At 35.0% G+C, this 16,111-nt stretch overlaps 1 protein-coding gene across 2 annotated transcripts in view; it reads left to right on the top strand.

The window, feature by feature from the left end:
• MCF2 (MCF.2 cell line derived transforming sequence) overlaps positions 1–16,111 on the top strand; it is a gene marked incomplete at both ends in the record, with an annotated part of 81,678 nt that overhangs the window by 8,472 nt on the left and 57,095 nt on the right. Inside the window, 3 exons of one of the 2 annotated variants that reach the window (XM_081277642.1) lie at positions 3,693–3,743; positions 14,130–14,249; positions 15,033–15,149. In XM_081277642.1, coding sequence (XP_081133768.1) covers positions 3,693–3,743; positions 14,130–14,249; positions 15,033–15,149 — 288 coding nt within the window. Of the gene's footprint in view, positions 1–3,692; positions 3,744–14,129; positions 14,250–15,032; positions 15,150–16,111 lie in introns of those variants that run through there. The other variant, XM_081277641.1, reaches the window with a different exon arrangement.

The raw sequence follows: 16,111 nt of genomic DNA, 5'->3' as shown, positions 1-16,111 counted from the left end.
ATAGTACACAAATGGAGCACAGTTTTTCATTTCTCTGGTTGTACACAAAGTAGACACGAATGGTGTCTATTTTGTGTACATCCATTACTTTATTTTGCAAAAAAAAGGACACTCAGCAATTTATGATATAGTGGGGCGTTAAATTTATTTTTAGCTGATACATTAAAATATAAAAATTGTCACAGTGTGGTGGTACATTCCTATAATCCCAGCAATGGGGGGGGGGAGATAAGGACAACTGAGGCAGAAGGATCACAATTTCCAGGCCAGCCTCAGCAACTTAGTGAAGCCTTAAGCAACTTAGCGAGACCTTGTCTCAAAATAAAAAGGGATGTAGCTATCTGACATTTGGTTCAACCTTTCCAAAATATATGTAGCAATGTAATTTCATCATCTATGAGATAATTAAAGGATGTAGCTTAGTGGTAAGGATACCCTTGGGTTAATCACCAGTACTGTAAAAAAATTTTACATATTTATAGGGTACCATGTGATGTTTTGATACATACATACATTATATAATGTAAAACTCAGCACTTTGTAATAGATTATCTCTTTAAATGTATATCATTACTTTATGGTGAAAACATCCTTTTCCCTAGCTTTTTGAAATATACATTATCATTATCTATAGTTACCCTACTATGCCTAGAAAACAAGAACTTCTTAGTTCTATCATCTGAAATTCTAATTTTGTCTCCTTGCTGATTTAGGAGGCCACTCCCACTAGAGGAAGTAGATTTAGTTGCAAAGACAAGACCAAAGTATAGGTTGTTGGAGTTCTAAGTGAATACTCCTTTTTGCTATACTATTTTATCAATTAGTATAAAAATATATTAGCACTCAAAGCAGAATGTAGTGGCATGGCATGCCCCTATAATCCCAGCCACTTGGGAGGCTGAGACAGGATCTTGCTTGAGCCCAGGATTTCCAGACCAGCTTGGGCAACGTAGTGAGACCTAGTCTCAAAGGGAAAATAAAATACTAGCATTTACATGGCAAAATGAGTGAGATCATTATTCTTTCCCTATCCAGCATGAATTATTCCTCATCTTGGGCTAATTTGCAAAGTTTTTTTTTAAGAGTTGTTTGATCATAAGTAGTGGAGAGAATACCAGCTTCAAATAAGTTACTAAAATAAAATAGCAGAACCTTCATGTATATTTTTGCTTTTTCAAAAAGCATTCACACTTATTAAGTAATGTTGATTCTCTTTATTTCCTAGCAGGTATTACAGGCAGGTATCACCATAATTATCTCATAGATGATGAAATTACATTGCTACATATATTTTGAAAAGGTTGAACCCAAGGTCAGATAGCTAAGTAACCAAAATAGCTAAAGCAAGAAATGAAATTTCATGAATTTCAGTTGGTTCCCTTTCTACTTGCTGCTTTGTGTCATTTTCCAAATGAAATATGGATATACAACAACTAAATGCAGTGGCTTTTTTGCCTTGTAGAAGGTAAATCTGCCCTCCATATATTATTGAGTCCTATCAGTGGGGCTAAATGAAGTAAAAGTAATTTTCCTTGCTGTGGCCTTTTTGGATTTTCTTTGAGCTTGTGGAATAGTCTTTGGTTTATGCCAATAATCAATTATTTTATACTAAGTATAGCACTTGTTGCAATAAAATATTTTTTTTACTGCCTGGTTTTCTTTTTCTTTTGGCCAACACTATACGTCATTTATTTTATTTTATTTTTTTTATTAACTCTTTTTTTTTATTGGTTGTTCACAACATTACAAAGCTCTTGACATATTATATTTCATACATTAGATTGAAGTGGGTTATGAACCCCCAATTTTACCCCAAATGCAGATTGCAGAATCACGTCAGTTACACATCCACAATTTTACATAATGCCCTAATAGTAATTTTTGTATTCTGCTACCTTTCCTATCCCCTACTATCCCCCCTCCCCTCCCTCCCCTCCACTATACGTAATTTAAAATTTCAATATCTGTTTGGCACATGACATCAGTCTTTTGGTAAAGTTTTACTTATATTAATCAAATAGGTTGGTTGGAACAGATGTATCATTTTGCATAAAAGAAACAGATTATGTGGATTCTATCCATTTGAAGCCAATAGAGGGGTACCACTTGTCCCTAAAGAGTGATATTCTCCTTTTTGTTTTCTTAGGAATGCTCTCTCAGTGGGGAAGGATGAACCATTTTCAGTAAAGAGCTCAGTGCTCAGGGTCCTTTTGTTCTCATAACTGCCAAATTGATGGGGGGGGGTAAGGTGGGGTACAGGTGCTTGTGACATGAGCTGACAACATTGGTACTGTTTTTGGAAGTTTCATATGGCCTACTTCTATCAGACCAGAGTTGCTGGGAATCAGTTATTACCAGCCATATGAAATTCTTTCTTTAATAGTTTTTGAGTTTCCCTTACTATATTTATTTTTTATATTATTTAAAAAAAAATTTTGTTCTAATTTGTTATACATGACATCAGAATGCATTTCAGTTCATAGTACAGAAATGGAGCACAATTTTTCATTTCTCTTTTTGTACACAAAGTAGACATGAATGGTGTGGCTATAGGTGTTTTGTATTTTTTCAACCATTTTAAATGTTTCTGATACTTAAGAGCACATTAATTATATCTCAACTATCAGTAGCTATTGGGCACTGTTTGAAATAAAGGTAAGTATTGAATATGAGCTCATTTCAAGAATGTAAGTTGACCCTTCCTAAAGAATTTTTAGTGGAAGTTACAATTATGTAGGCAGGTGTAACTATGGCATATTACTTTAAGTGTCTGTGAAATAATAATATAATTCAATTTGAAGACCTTAATTTACAGATTTCAAAATAAAAAGTTAGGTTATACTTTATAATTAACGAGAAGAGATTTTTAAAAAATTATTGTTGATTGACATAATAATTGTACATTTTAATGGGAGTACAATATGATGTTTTAATTAATATATACATTGTATAATGATCAATTCAGGGTAACTAGCATATATCTATCACCTAAAACATTTATGATTTCTTTGTGGTGAGAAAATTAAAAATTCTGTCTTCTAGCTCTTTTGGGGGAAAGGTTAGTTTGAGTGAGAATCCTATCCATTGTAGAAGTTTACATGTTCTGTTCTTTTTAGATTACTATCAGGGCAGAATTTCACAAACTGTGACCTTTCCCAATACTTAAATCCAGGGTAGAATTTAATAAAAAGTTAAACAATGCAGCTTTGTAATTTAAATCATAGACCAGGGTAGGACAAGAGTAAAATCTATCAGTTAATACTACCTTCACAGAGATTCTTAGCATTCCACCTTAAAAATCCAACTGCGTAGAGGGGAGAAAGCCAGTCCCATCAGACTGTTCCTAGGAGGAGAGACTGATTTTTTTTTTCTTCCTCCACTCTTAGGACATGCCTGATCTTCTTGAGCAGTCCAGCACAAGCTAATCCACAAGGTTCAATCAGGCTAAGTAATTGGGGGAATGTGTCAACTCTGAATTACAATGAGCAGCAGGGAAGGATCTGTCAGCTGACTAATCAGGGATAGTGGATTTTTTTGCAGCGCTGCCACAGTGGTAATGGAAGCAGCTACGGTAGCTTTGTTTGATAGAGATTTTTGGCTGCCGTTTTTAAATACTACCCCAGAAGCAGCTCATATTTCATCAATGTTGCATTGACAATTGGAAAAGAAGAGTATAATTGTGTCTAGGCGAGATGGCAGAAGCAAATCCCCCGAGAGGCAAGATGAGGTTCAGAAGGAATGCGGTAAGGACTCTGCCTGCAGTCCTGGAAAGCCTATTCCCAAGTTCAAGTGCAGGGATGCTGCAGCATGGTGCTATAGCACAAACTGCTGAGTGGGGCTTTTAAGGACAGAAGGAGAGAGAATGTTGTCTTGTATTTGCATGGATTGCATTGATGTGATTACTGTGATAGTGGCGTAGGGTGATTTAAGGAAGTGGAGGAGGTAGTATATGATTTCAAAATGTCATCAAGTTTATAAGGGAGCATGTTCGTCATGTTATTTGTTTGAGTGTATTAACAATGTTGATTCATTTGGCAGTATAGCTTTAAATCATGGGTTACAATAATATATAACAAAAGGATTTCTCCTCTGTTTGCCCATCATCAAGTAGAGTATGATATCATGGAGAGGGTTGGAGGTGATTTCATCAGCACTTAAAAAGGCAGACTTCTTGGGTGTTATTGTACAAGTGAAAAAATGTAAAATTCTGTAATTATTTGAAATCTTTATGGTTTTAGATCTTCTCCAGACTTAAAGTTTAAAGATGCAAAATTCTAGCCTGTTGACAACTTTTTTTCTTTTAAGGAAAAAAAGTGACTCTTTATTCAGGATAAACTAAAATTTGGAAATCTCTCCTCAGATAATTTTTCAAATACTCTTCTACCTATTTTTTTCCTTCATTTATTCATTCATATACTAAATTACCTAGAAAATTTCTAACATGATCTTTAGATATATATTTTGGAGAAATGTTGAAATAACACTAATCAATTTAATGGCAAACTAGTCATCGACAAGGCTTTAAATGCCACTCATTTTCTTTCAAACCTGAGATACTGTTATTGATATTATGGTGTAAAATATAAACTTGTTTACTGAAAAAAATCAAGATAGCACACACAAAAAGGTAAGAAGATAAAAATTGGCCATAGGGAAAAAAAATGATATTTTGAATCAAGAGTAAGACAGGGACAGCATAAATTTCATTGTTATTGCATGATAGTGAGCATCATGGGTGAGTAAATGATTTTTCTTAATACAGCTCTTAGCACAGAATGCTGTTTTTAAAATTAGGGTATGACTCTTCATTTTGATAAAATTATGTATTAAGCTCTACCAACGATTTTGTCGTAGGAGAATAATACTGTTAGACATTTAACAAACAATTTGCAGTGCATAAGAAATGCCTGTGTATGTGTTTTGAAGTATTGTATGGAAATGATATTAGTACTTTTGTTATCAAAGGTAACTGACTTAAGCTTTCAGAAAGTTCCTAATTCCTTTCTGTACATAGATGTTTTCTCCATGCCAAGCTTAGTTTCAAATATACATATATATATATATATTAATATAAACACATATAAATACAGCACACAGGTAGGTACTCATGGAATAGATGTGTCTAGTACTGTAATATATATACCATGGGTTCCAGTGGTCAATATTAGAATGGCTACTGGGCTGAAGGAACTCCCAACTAGTAGAGAAGGGGGAATATGTTTATAAATAGTTATTTCAGAAGAACTTCTGGTTGGTGGGGAAGACCTTATACAAGAGATGATATTTGTTTGGACCTTAAGTAAAACCATATGTTTCTATTATCTTTCCTTGATTCTTATCTGTGTTTTTTCCCCTCAAAAATGAATTAAGTGGCCTCTAGGAACAGGTGTCCTGAAATGAAACTGTTTGAATTAAATCCACAGCCTGGAACTATAGTGGCAGGCAAATTTGTTTTACTTACATGGATAGGACTTGACCAAGGTGAAAAATTTGAATCCCGACTTGTGACAGACTGGTTTGACCTTGAAGGATCTTTGGAATTGGGCTGATCCTGGGGACCATGATAGGCCTAGAAGGATGATGGTCCAGTGAAGTTATAAATCCAATGAAAAGATTGAACTGGTTGCTTGGTTGAAATTGCAGTTATAATAGCTGAGTGAGGGGGAGGAGATGAAGAGATAGATATGTGACAACAAGGACAAACACAAAGAAGGAATATCGGTTGGGGCTGGCCTGCTCCTGAGGTCACTTGGCAAATTGTTTGGCAACATGTGGGTAACTCATTATTTCTGTAGTCTCTAATGGTGGGGGTATGGGAGAACAGAGTAGAAGTGGCTCATGCCGTTAAAAACTATGTTCTATAGCTTAAGGTCATAAGATGTCCCCAGCATGTTCTATAAAGATGGTTTAGATCTTATCAAGGTCAATCACATGTCAGCATCTCAACATTCTATTCTGTCATGATATTAAACTATAATAGTTTCTATTCAGTGGGTGCCATTATGCTAAATTGTTTCCCATAACTTGGTTTGAATGTTGTTATTGGTTCTATTTTATAGAGTCAAGCTCAAGTGATTCATAAATGAAAAATATTAAGTCTAAGTGTTCAGTGTATAAACTGTTAAGTGACTGGGAAGAGCTTGCTTCAGATCCAGATAGGCCTTAGTGCTACTGCTTATCAACTGTGCTTCAGTTTGCTCATCTGTAAAAGGGGAATAATACCTACTTCATTGCAGTGTTATGCAGGCTAAATAGGACAGTGTGTATAACAAGCCCTGCAGGTATATTATGGCTTTCAGTCAAGGGACCCTTTTATTTTTACTGCCTGTATTTTCCCTGAAGGTTGAAAAACAAAAGATATGGGAATATAAACTGCATTGTAAGTACACAAAATTTTATGTTGTATGAGACATTTTAAATATTTTAAAAGAAATAACTAGAATAATTAAAAACTTGATAGGGTAGGTGAATTGCCTCACTTAGATATCACACAAAAGAATATTAAACAAGGTTACTTTCTGGAGTTTAATAGTGAAATGATGTACAGAGTTTATGCCTGTCATGCTTGTTATTGCTGTTATTATTGCTGAAAGATGATGTACCTAGGCAGTCAGGGTAGGTGTAACTAAAAGGAGAGAAACATGTTGTCTATGAGGGAAAGGTGATAGGAAGCTTGTTTTGTGTCCGTTACCTTAAAGAACCAGTAAGAGCTGCTGCAGAGGCCTGGGGTGGGGCTATGTACAATGATTGGACACATGGCTCTGAGCCTTATGACGATGAGCAACATTTTCCTTTTTAGTGATATGCCTTCAAGCAGTCACATGTTGGAACTCTAAAAAAAAATGCATACGAGAAGCTAAAACCAATGCTGTTTCCTCTCTCATGAAAAGTCTTTTTTTTTTTTTTTAAATGAAAAGCAAAAAAATAAAACAAAGCTGACCCTTGACCACATCCGTTTGCTTTTTTGACAAGTTCTCAAAAAATGATTTATGGTTTTAGAATCTGGAGTTTGATTTTGGAGAAAATAGAAAGTATGCCTTTTCATGTTTATATAACCATACAGATTAGAAATTCTTAAAGCAGCATACCAAAACATTTAGAAATGTATTCTCAAAAGTATAATGGGAAAGCTCAATTGACTTGATCTCTATTTGCTGTGATAATATGCATCTGAAACCATATGCTATTTGGTTGTTCATTTAAATGCCAGATTTAATATGGATTATCTTGAAAATTTTAGTTATATAAATATCTGTATATAGAGAAAATGCTTTAGACATGCATAAAATAATCTTTTGTTATTCGTGTTACTGGAGATTGAACTATATCCCCATCCTCTTTTATTTATTTTTTTTAATTTTGAGACAAGGTCTTACTGAATTGTCCATGCTCGCCTAGAACATGTGATCCTCCTACTCAGCCTTTTGAATAGGCAAACTAATTCTAAATCCATGTATCCTATCAGGTTTAAATTTCTCCAGAATGCTCTGTCCCATTCAAATATCATTGGTGGCAATCACAGAAAGGGATGTGTATTTGCCCATGTTCAGAGGTGTGAGGTGTTTTTGTTGAGAGATTGTGAATGGGCATCACATACTATACAACCCTTTTTTTTATATATATATTTTTTGAGACAAGGTGTTGTTAAGTTACTCAGGGCCTTGTTAAGTTTTAAGCAAACTTTCAACTTGTTTCCCATCTTTAAAAAAAAATGTTTAACAGAGAGATTTCTGAATTCTCTTGAGAAAACAAAGATTGGACCCTACTGGGCCCACTTTTCTACATGACATTTAGCTGTAACAGACTAGAGAGCCTCCCCACTTTTGGATGCTCTCAAGTACATCACAGTTCTCACCATTTCCTATCGTTTCTCACCATATAGGAAAGCATGTCAATTGCTTGAATTAAATCCTGCCTACATCACATTTACATTATTTCCCTAACACATGGTAGGCATTCGGGTTTGTCTTTGTTTAGTTTCAGGTTTAGAGTTTCAGCCTTGAATCTGATTGTTGCATTATCCCCCTATGGTTCTGCAAATTCCTGTTGATCAAGAGTGTGGTTCAACAATCAGGTGAACCTGGGTTTAATGCTGCCTCTTACAAGCTAGAGGGTCTCAAAAAATTTCTTTTTTATTTTTAATACTGGAGATTGAACCCAGTGGCGCTCAACCACTGAGCCACATCACCAGCCTTTTTTTGTTTGTTTTTGGGACAAGGTCTCCCCGAGTTGCTTAGGGTCTCACTAAGTTGCTGAGGCTGGCTTTGAACTCATGATCCTCCCATCTCAGCCTCCTGAGTTGCTGGAATTACAGCCGTGAATCACCATGCCCAGCCTGGAAAAATTTCTTAACCTCACAAAACCTCAGTGTATCGGTTTCCTATTGTTGCTGTAACAGATTGCTACAGACTTGGTGACTTGAAAAAAAGTTTATTGTTATGGTTCTGGAAGTCAGAAGTCCAAGGTTAGTATTGTGGGCTAAAACCAGGAAGACAACTTGGCTGCGTTCCTTCTAGTGGTTCTAGAGGAGAGTCCATATCCATGAGTTTTTCAGCTTCTAAAGACTCTCCACATTCCCTGGCTTGTGGCCCTTCAATCATTCTGACCTCTGCTTTTGTCACTGCATCTCCTTTTCTGATTCTCCTGCCTCCTTCTCATTATTTTTCTTTTTCTGTGGTATGGAATGAAATCCATGGTCTTGAACTTGCTAGGCAAGTGCTCTATCACTGAACCACATTCTTAGCCCCCCTTTTGCTAATAAAGATCCTTTTGATTACAGTGGTCCCACCCTGATAAATCAGAATAATCTTTCCATGAACCTACTATTTACAAACACTTGGTACAGTGTTGTAATAATGTTCATTAAGAGCACAATTCTTGGAATAAGCATTTAATAAATAGTGACACTGCCTTATGCTGCTATCCAATCTCCTTTCCCTACTTTAAGGCTTTGAAAGTACTGAATGAAGAGCAAGAGTGAGAGTGAGAGAGAGCAAGAGTGAGATTGTGTGTATTTATTTTCAGGATGTGTGCGTGTGTGAGAGAGAGGGACAGACAGACAGACAGACAGACACACACACACACACACACACACACACAGAGAGAGAGAGAGAGAGAGAGAGAGAGAGAGAGAGAGAGAGAAGCTATGAAAGATAGTTATACATGTACTGTTGTAGATTCACTTTTATTATGACAGTTTGGCAAATACCTGTTAAAGTCTGAGATTAACTAATGGGAGTGAGATTGAAAAATCAAGTATGTCTATTCATATATGGGCAGGAAGGCTAGAAACTTTAACTGGTTAATCAAAATTGTATGCCACTCAATTATTTAGTACCTGTATAGCTATTGCCCCCAAATAGCTATTAAATTTAAGAGTAGCTATCTAGTTAGAAGAATATTTAGGAAGAGAATTCTTAAATAATCCTAAAATAAAAAGCATTGTCAATTTAATTATACAGGCAATAAATGAGGTTTTAATCCTTTGGTGATGTATTTTCTTTAAAAATGCAAATTTTGTGGACTTTTTTGTGACAAGTAAATCACAAAAGATTTTGAATGAGTTAGGGAAAGAGAATGTATAATAAAAATAATAAGAATGTTTTACTGAAGAATGATCTGATGTTTCTATATATGTTGATTTGAAATAAGACCTTTCCAGCAGCAGGGTTCATGGCTACCAGTAGCTCTGGAATGATGTCTTTAAAGTTTCCTTACCTTGGTGCTGTTTTTAAAAATCTTGGACAGGACTATGCTTATGCTTACATCAGATTTTTATACTAACACACTACTAATCATTGTAAGTTGGAGGGGTGGGATCATGGAGGAAAATAACAGTATTGATTTGGACTCAATGTTTAGAATAAAAAAGGAGGAGTGGTTTCTCTCTCTCTTTTTTTTTTTTTTTGTGCTGGGATTGAACCCAGGGCCTTGGGCTTGAGAGACAAGCACTCTTCCAACTGAGCTATACCCCCAGCACCGAGGAGTGGTTTCTCAAAGGAAGAGGGGAATTGTAGGTTGAACAGTCATCCCAATTTGTGTGAATTTATACTATTGTGTAAATTATTATGTGCTTGTGACTATTCAGTTCTCTTTCTCTCACTCTAGTTCTCATTGCTACCTAATTGTTTATGGTTTTTATTACCATCACAAATTGAGTTTTTAAAGTCCCCAGTTGTAGACAACATTTCTGGAAGAGTATGTCTTATACTTTAGTGAAAATTATTATTTTCCTTTTTCTTTTTTAAAACTATTTTTTTGGGGGGGGCTGGGGATATAGCTCAGTTGGTAGAGTTCTTGCCTCACATGCACAGGGCTCTGGGTTCAATCCCCAGCACCACTACCAAAAAATATTTTTTGTTGTTGTTGATGGACCTTTATTTTATTTATTTTTATGTGATGCTGAGAATCAGACCCAGTGTCTGACACATACTAGGCAAGTGCTCAATCCCAGCCCTCTTTTCTTTTTTAATAGACTATTTTGGAGAGTAGTTTTTTGGTTCACAACAAAATTGAGCAGGAAGTACAGAGAGTTCTCATAGAGTTCTTGTGCCCCCAATATCTTTTTAACTTTTGTTTTATAGCTTTGTTCAATTGCTATTATTATAGCATGCCTGGAATATGAGTGAATTTTAAACATTTTTGATAGATTTTGCTTTATTATGCTTTAATCTTCCCTCTTGAGACTGATGACTCCTGACTCTACACTCTCAGCTTAGACCTTTCCCTCCCCACCCCCTTACTCCTATATAACAGCTGTCTGATGGTCATCCTGATGTCCTGCAACCCTTCCAGCCCAACATGCTTACAAAGGGGAATCAGAATCTTGCTTCCCTCCTTCAAACCTGCTTCTCGTGTTCTCTTCATCTCAGTGAGGGTGGTACCATTCACACCATTACTGAAGCCCCAGATTTTGAGATTGATTTGATCGAGTCCCTCCTTTCTTATCTAATGCATCCAATATTTATGTCTTACTGATTGTACCTCCTAAATTCTTTTTTTTTTTTTTTTTTGGTACTGGGGATTGAATTCAGGGGCCCTTGACCACTGAGCCACATCCCCAGCCCTATTTTGTATTTTATTTAGAGGCAGGGTCTCACTGAGTTGCTTAGGGCTTCATTTTTGCTGAGGCTGACTTTGAACTCACTATCCTCCTATCTCAGCCTCCGCAGCCACTGGGTTTACAGGCATGCACTACCACGCCCGGCTATACCTCCTAAATTCTACCCTTATTTCTGCCATTTTTGTTCTGGTTCACAATTCCTGGCTTAGATTTTACTATACTAACCCTCCTAGTGCATCTGTCTGTGTCTATTCCTTTCCAAATCCACTTCTTTCCTAAAGCCAAAGTAATCTTTCTAAAATGCAAATCTGATGGGGTTGTGGATATAGATCACTGGTAGAGCACTTGCCTATGGCCCTGGGATCTATTCCTAATACCATGATAAACTTAAAAATTTGCAAATCTGATTATGTTGTTCTGTTGCTTGAAACCTCTTAGAGATTCCCTTTACTTCTAGGAAAGACTCCAAGATCTTTCTTGATATGGTTGTTGGCTGCCTTTCCAACACTATCTTTCTGTATCTCCCAGCATCACTTTCCTCTAGCTTTTTTGACTGTGATCTCTTCAAGACTTGGGATAGTTTACCTATTAAGAGCATAGACCTAGGTACAATTTAAGATTTCGCCAGCTGTGGTAATTTATACTTAAATTCTCTGAGCCACATTTTGTTTGTAAAAGGGGGAGACTCCTTTATAGGATTATTGTGAAGAGGAATTATGACAAATACTTGGCATAAAGTAGGCATTTATTACCAGGTGATTTATTAATATTGGGTCATATTATTGTCATTTCTCCCTATTTTTTCCATATTTTATTTATTTACTTATTTATTATTTGTTCTAATTATTTATACATGACAGTAGAATGTATTTTGACACATTGTACACATATGGAGTACAGCTTCTCCTGCCTCTGTCTGAATGTGATGCAGAGTCACACTGGTAGTGTAATCATACATGTATACAGGGTAATAATGTCTATCTCATTCCACCATTATTCCCACCTTCTGTATTTTTAATTGGTGTATTATGTACATAATGATGGGATTTGTTGTTACATATTCAGAGGTGCAAATAATATAACAATAGAAATTGCACAATATCATTCCCTAGTATTTCCCCTTTCCTCCCTCTCCCTGGTCCCTTTCCCTGACTCTATCGATCTCCCTTTGATTTTCATCAGTTTTTTGAGAAACTTTCATACTGTTTTCTATAATGGCTGTTCTAATGTAATCCCCATCAACAGGGTATAAGAGTTCCCCTTTCTCAAGTCATTATTATCATTATTATTATTGTCTTTTTTATTATTGTATATTAGGTAATAGTCATTCTAGGTAGGGTAAAAATATCCCTTTTTTTTTTAAATATCCCTTTCTTTTACTTTTTCCTATCTAGCTTCCACATATGAAAGAAAACATACAATCCTTGATCTTCTGAGTTTGGCTTATTTCTCTTAACATGATGCTCTCATGTTCCATTCATTTTCCTGAAAACAACATACTTTCATTTTTCTTATGACTAAATAAAACTCCATTGTGTAGATATACCATGTTTTCTTTATCCATTCATCTGTTGAGTGAACCATGCTATTTCTATAGTTTGGCTATTTTGAATTGTGCTGCTATTAACATGGGTATGCATGTATTGCTATAGAATAATGATTGTAATTCTTGATGGGATATGCACCAAGGAATGGTATAGCTAGATCATCATATGGTGGTTCCATGCCTAGTATTTTGAGAAATCTTTTTACTGATTTCCATTAGTGGTTGTACTAATTTACAGTTCTTCTCACAGTGTAAGTGTTCTTTTTTCTCTACATCCTCTCTAGCATTTATTATTGCTTGTATTCTTGATGACTCCTCTGAATAGACATGTCTTAAAAGAAGATATAAAAATGGCCAACAGAAATTGAAAAAAATGTTCAATAAAATTAATCATCAGGGAAATGCATTCAAAACCACAATAAGGTATTGTCTTACTCTAGCTAGAATGACTATTATCTAAAAGACAATAATAACAAATGGTGGCAAAGGTGTGGAAAAAGGGGAACTCTTATACACTCTTGGTTTGATTAAGTTAGAACAGCCATTATAGAAAACGGTATGAAAGTTTCTCAAAAAACTGAAAACAGAACTACCATGTGACTCAGCAATCCCACTTCTGGGTATATACCCAAATGACTTGAAATGATTATATCAAAGAGATAACCTGTATGCCCATGTTTATTACAGCACTAACAACAATAGCCAAAATGTGGAATCAGTTAAGGTATCCATCAGTGAATGAATGGATATAGAAAATGTGGCATATATACACAGTGGAATATGATTCAGTCATAAAAAACGTGAAATCCTATCATTTTTTGGCAGTGTAGATAAAACTTGAGGATATTATATTAAGTGAAGTAAGCCAAGGACAGAAAGATAAATACTATATGTTCTCATAGAGTATTGTATGAAGACAATTCTGGAAATGAAAAAAGTTGATCACATAGGAGGAGAGTAGTATAGAAGTCATTGGAGGAAAAGGAGCGGGGAATAGGGAAGTCAGAGGGAGGTGGGATAATTAGTACCATAGTACAGTTATAGAAGGGGAAGTAGTTTGATTCTTCCTAACATACAGAAATGATAATATTAGATGGAACTGCTAATTACTATGATTTGATCATTACACATTTTATATATGTATCAAATTATAATACTGTACCCCATAAATGAGTATGAATTTTCTTTCAGTTAAAAACAAAAAGTAAAATATAAAAACAAAACTAACTTAAAAATGAAGTGTTAGAGTGTAATACTTTGAAACTTGGGACCTATTTATCTATTGTGAGAAAATTCCATACCAGGAACACTAAGGATTTGACCTAATAATCTTATAGTATTTTTATTTCTATTTTCATGTTTTTGGATTTTTATCAGCATCCATTTTTTTAAGAATTGGCCTTTTACTGACTTTTATTACTTTAAACTTTATTCCTTCAATTACATATTTTCTGACATGTGCTCAGTCAAGTGCTTGGTTTTGCCAATTTTGTCTCATTCTTTTGTTCCTTCTTTCGACAGGCTTCTTTCCCTGGGAACTTGCACTTAGTTTTGGTTTTACGTCCTACCAGTTTTCTTCAACGAACTTTCACAGACATTGGATTTCGATTTAGTCAGGAGGATTTCATGCTCAAATTACCAGTAAGAATATATTATTTAAATGTTTCGTCCCTTTAATTCTCATGAAGATTTTGTCCCATGCTGTTTGTTTTAACATGTGCTTACATAAAGCTTTTAAAATAAAAAAATTCTTTGAAAAATGCAAATTTCAAATGGCCCCAAGTCTTCTGCTTCTACTGTTAAGAAACAGATCAAGCAATTTATAACAAAACCAATTTCCTTATAGAATAAATGTTATATGTATGTGTTTATGTGTATATGTATGTATGTGTGTGCATAATCAGGAACTTTTATTTTTAGTAAAAAAGAGTATGTTTTATGTATTTGAACTCCCATTAACTCACATCCTGAGCTGGTTCAGAGTATCACGTTCTTTATTTTGAAAATATGTTTTTATATGTTTTTATTGTTAGGAATACAGTGTTCATAAATTTTGATACTTTTGGAAAGATCAGTCCCTCCTGATAAATTATAGCTTACAATCTACAGTCCTTTTACTTTGTTGTGAGTGTAGTATTCTTTCACAAGCTGAGCCACTTACAATGAAAACTTTTAGATGAAAGATAATTAGGTGTTTGGGTTTTTATGTAGGTTAATGTTGCTGTAGAGAAATGTTTTGTAAATAAAGACTTATTACCTAAATAAGGTAATGCAAACGTGTGGGGTTCATGTACAAGAGAGAACTGTTAGAACCATTTATAGAAGATGAATTTCTGCTAAATGTATGCTAAAGTTCATTTTACAGTTTAATGGAGGGATGTCATGAAGGACAGTTAACAGTATCTTTTTTGCTTATTTATATAGGTTGTTATGCTGAGCTCAGTTAGTGATTTGCTGGCATACATTGATGACAAGCAGTTAACCCCTGAGTTAGGCGGCACCTTGCAGTACTGCCACAGTGAATGGATCATCTTCAGAAATGTATGTTGCTTTTGCCCTTACCGTAGAGCCTATAGTTCATATTAGTCTTTAAATCTAGTTCTAGAATTTTTTTTTCCTATTTGAGAAAAACAGATTTTTTCGGGGCTCCTACTTTTCAAATACATTTAAAATTCAACATCTTGATTTTTCTTCCATAGGCAATATCTAGAAATGAAGAGTCACTAGGGTTGGCAGTTGAAGGAGAGGTCTAGAGAACGAGGAAATCTTACTCTGCCAAACCCTGCCTGTGGTCATGTAGTAACTTGAAGAAACAAAGGGTTTGGGTTCAGATCCTGTCACTGCTGATTTTTAGCTGTATGACCTTGGACAATATACACAACCTCTCTTAATCCTAGTTTTCCAAGCTATAAAATGGGAATAATAATACCTTACCTCATAGGAGTCTTGGGGAGATTAAATAATATACCTAATGCAAAAAGATTGGCTCAGTGCATAGCATATGACAAACCCTCAACAAGTCAAGTAATATTAATCTCATCATCCTAGGGATTTTTCTGAGGCAATTACATTTGTAGCAGAGTCCTTCTGTTTTAGAAATTTTCGAACAAGTGAAGGTTATGTGCTTCCCAGGTCGGAATCAGGTCAGAATCCATATTAAATGTGTTAACTTCAAATTCCAGAGAAACGGGAATTTTTCTGAAGAAAATAATGATGTTTCATTAAATCAGGGTTTCATTTTCCTCATCCTGCTTCTTTATCCAACAGTTCATTTAATAATTCATTCAACAATTCATTCATCCACATGAAGGTGTGTTGTCAAGATAATAATATCTATCCTTTAATAACCTACAAAACCAAAATAAGGAGCAAATACCTTGAGCTGCATGGTAGATAGATGGTTCATGTAATCTCTACATTTTGTCCATCTCTCTGTAAGTAATGGATTTTGTAAAAAAAAAAAAAACAAATTAACAACACAACCTTATTTGCCATTTTAGGGC

The sequence above is a fragment of the Spermophilus citellus genome (assembly GCF_964194105.1).
Source record: "Spermophilus citellus genome assembly, chromosome: X".
NCBI lineage: Eukaryota > Metazoa > Chordata > Mammalia > Rodentia > Sciuridae > Spermophilus > Spermophilus citellus.
Note: the sequence above shows the minus strand (reverse complement) of the source record. Positions and strands in the feature narration are given on the sequence as shown.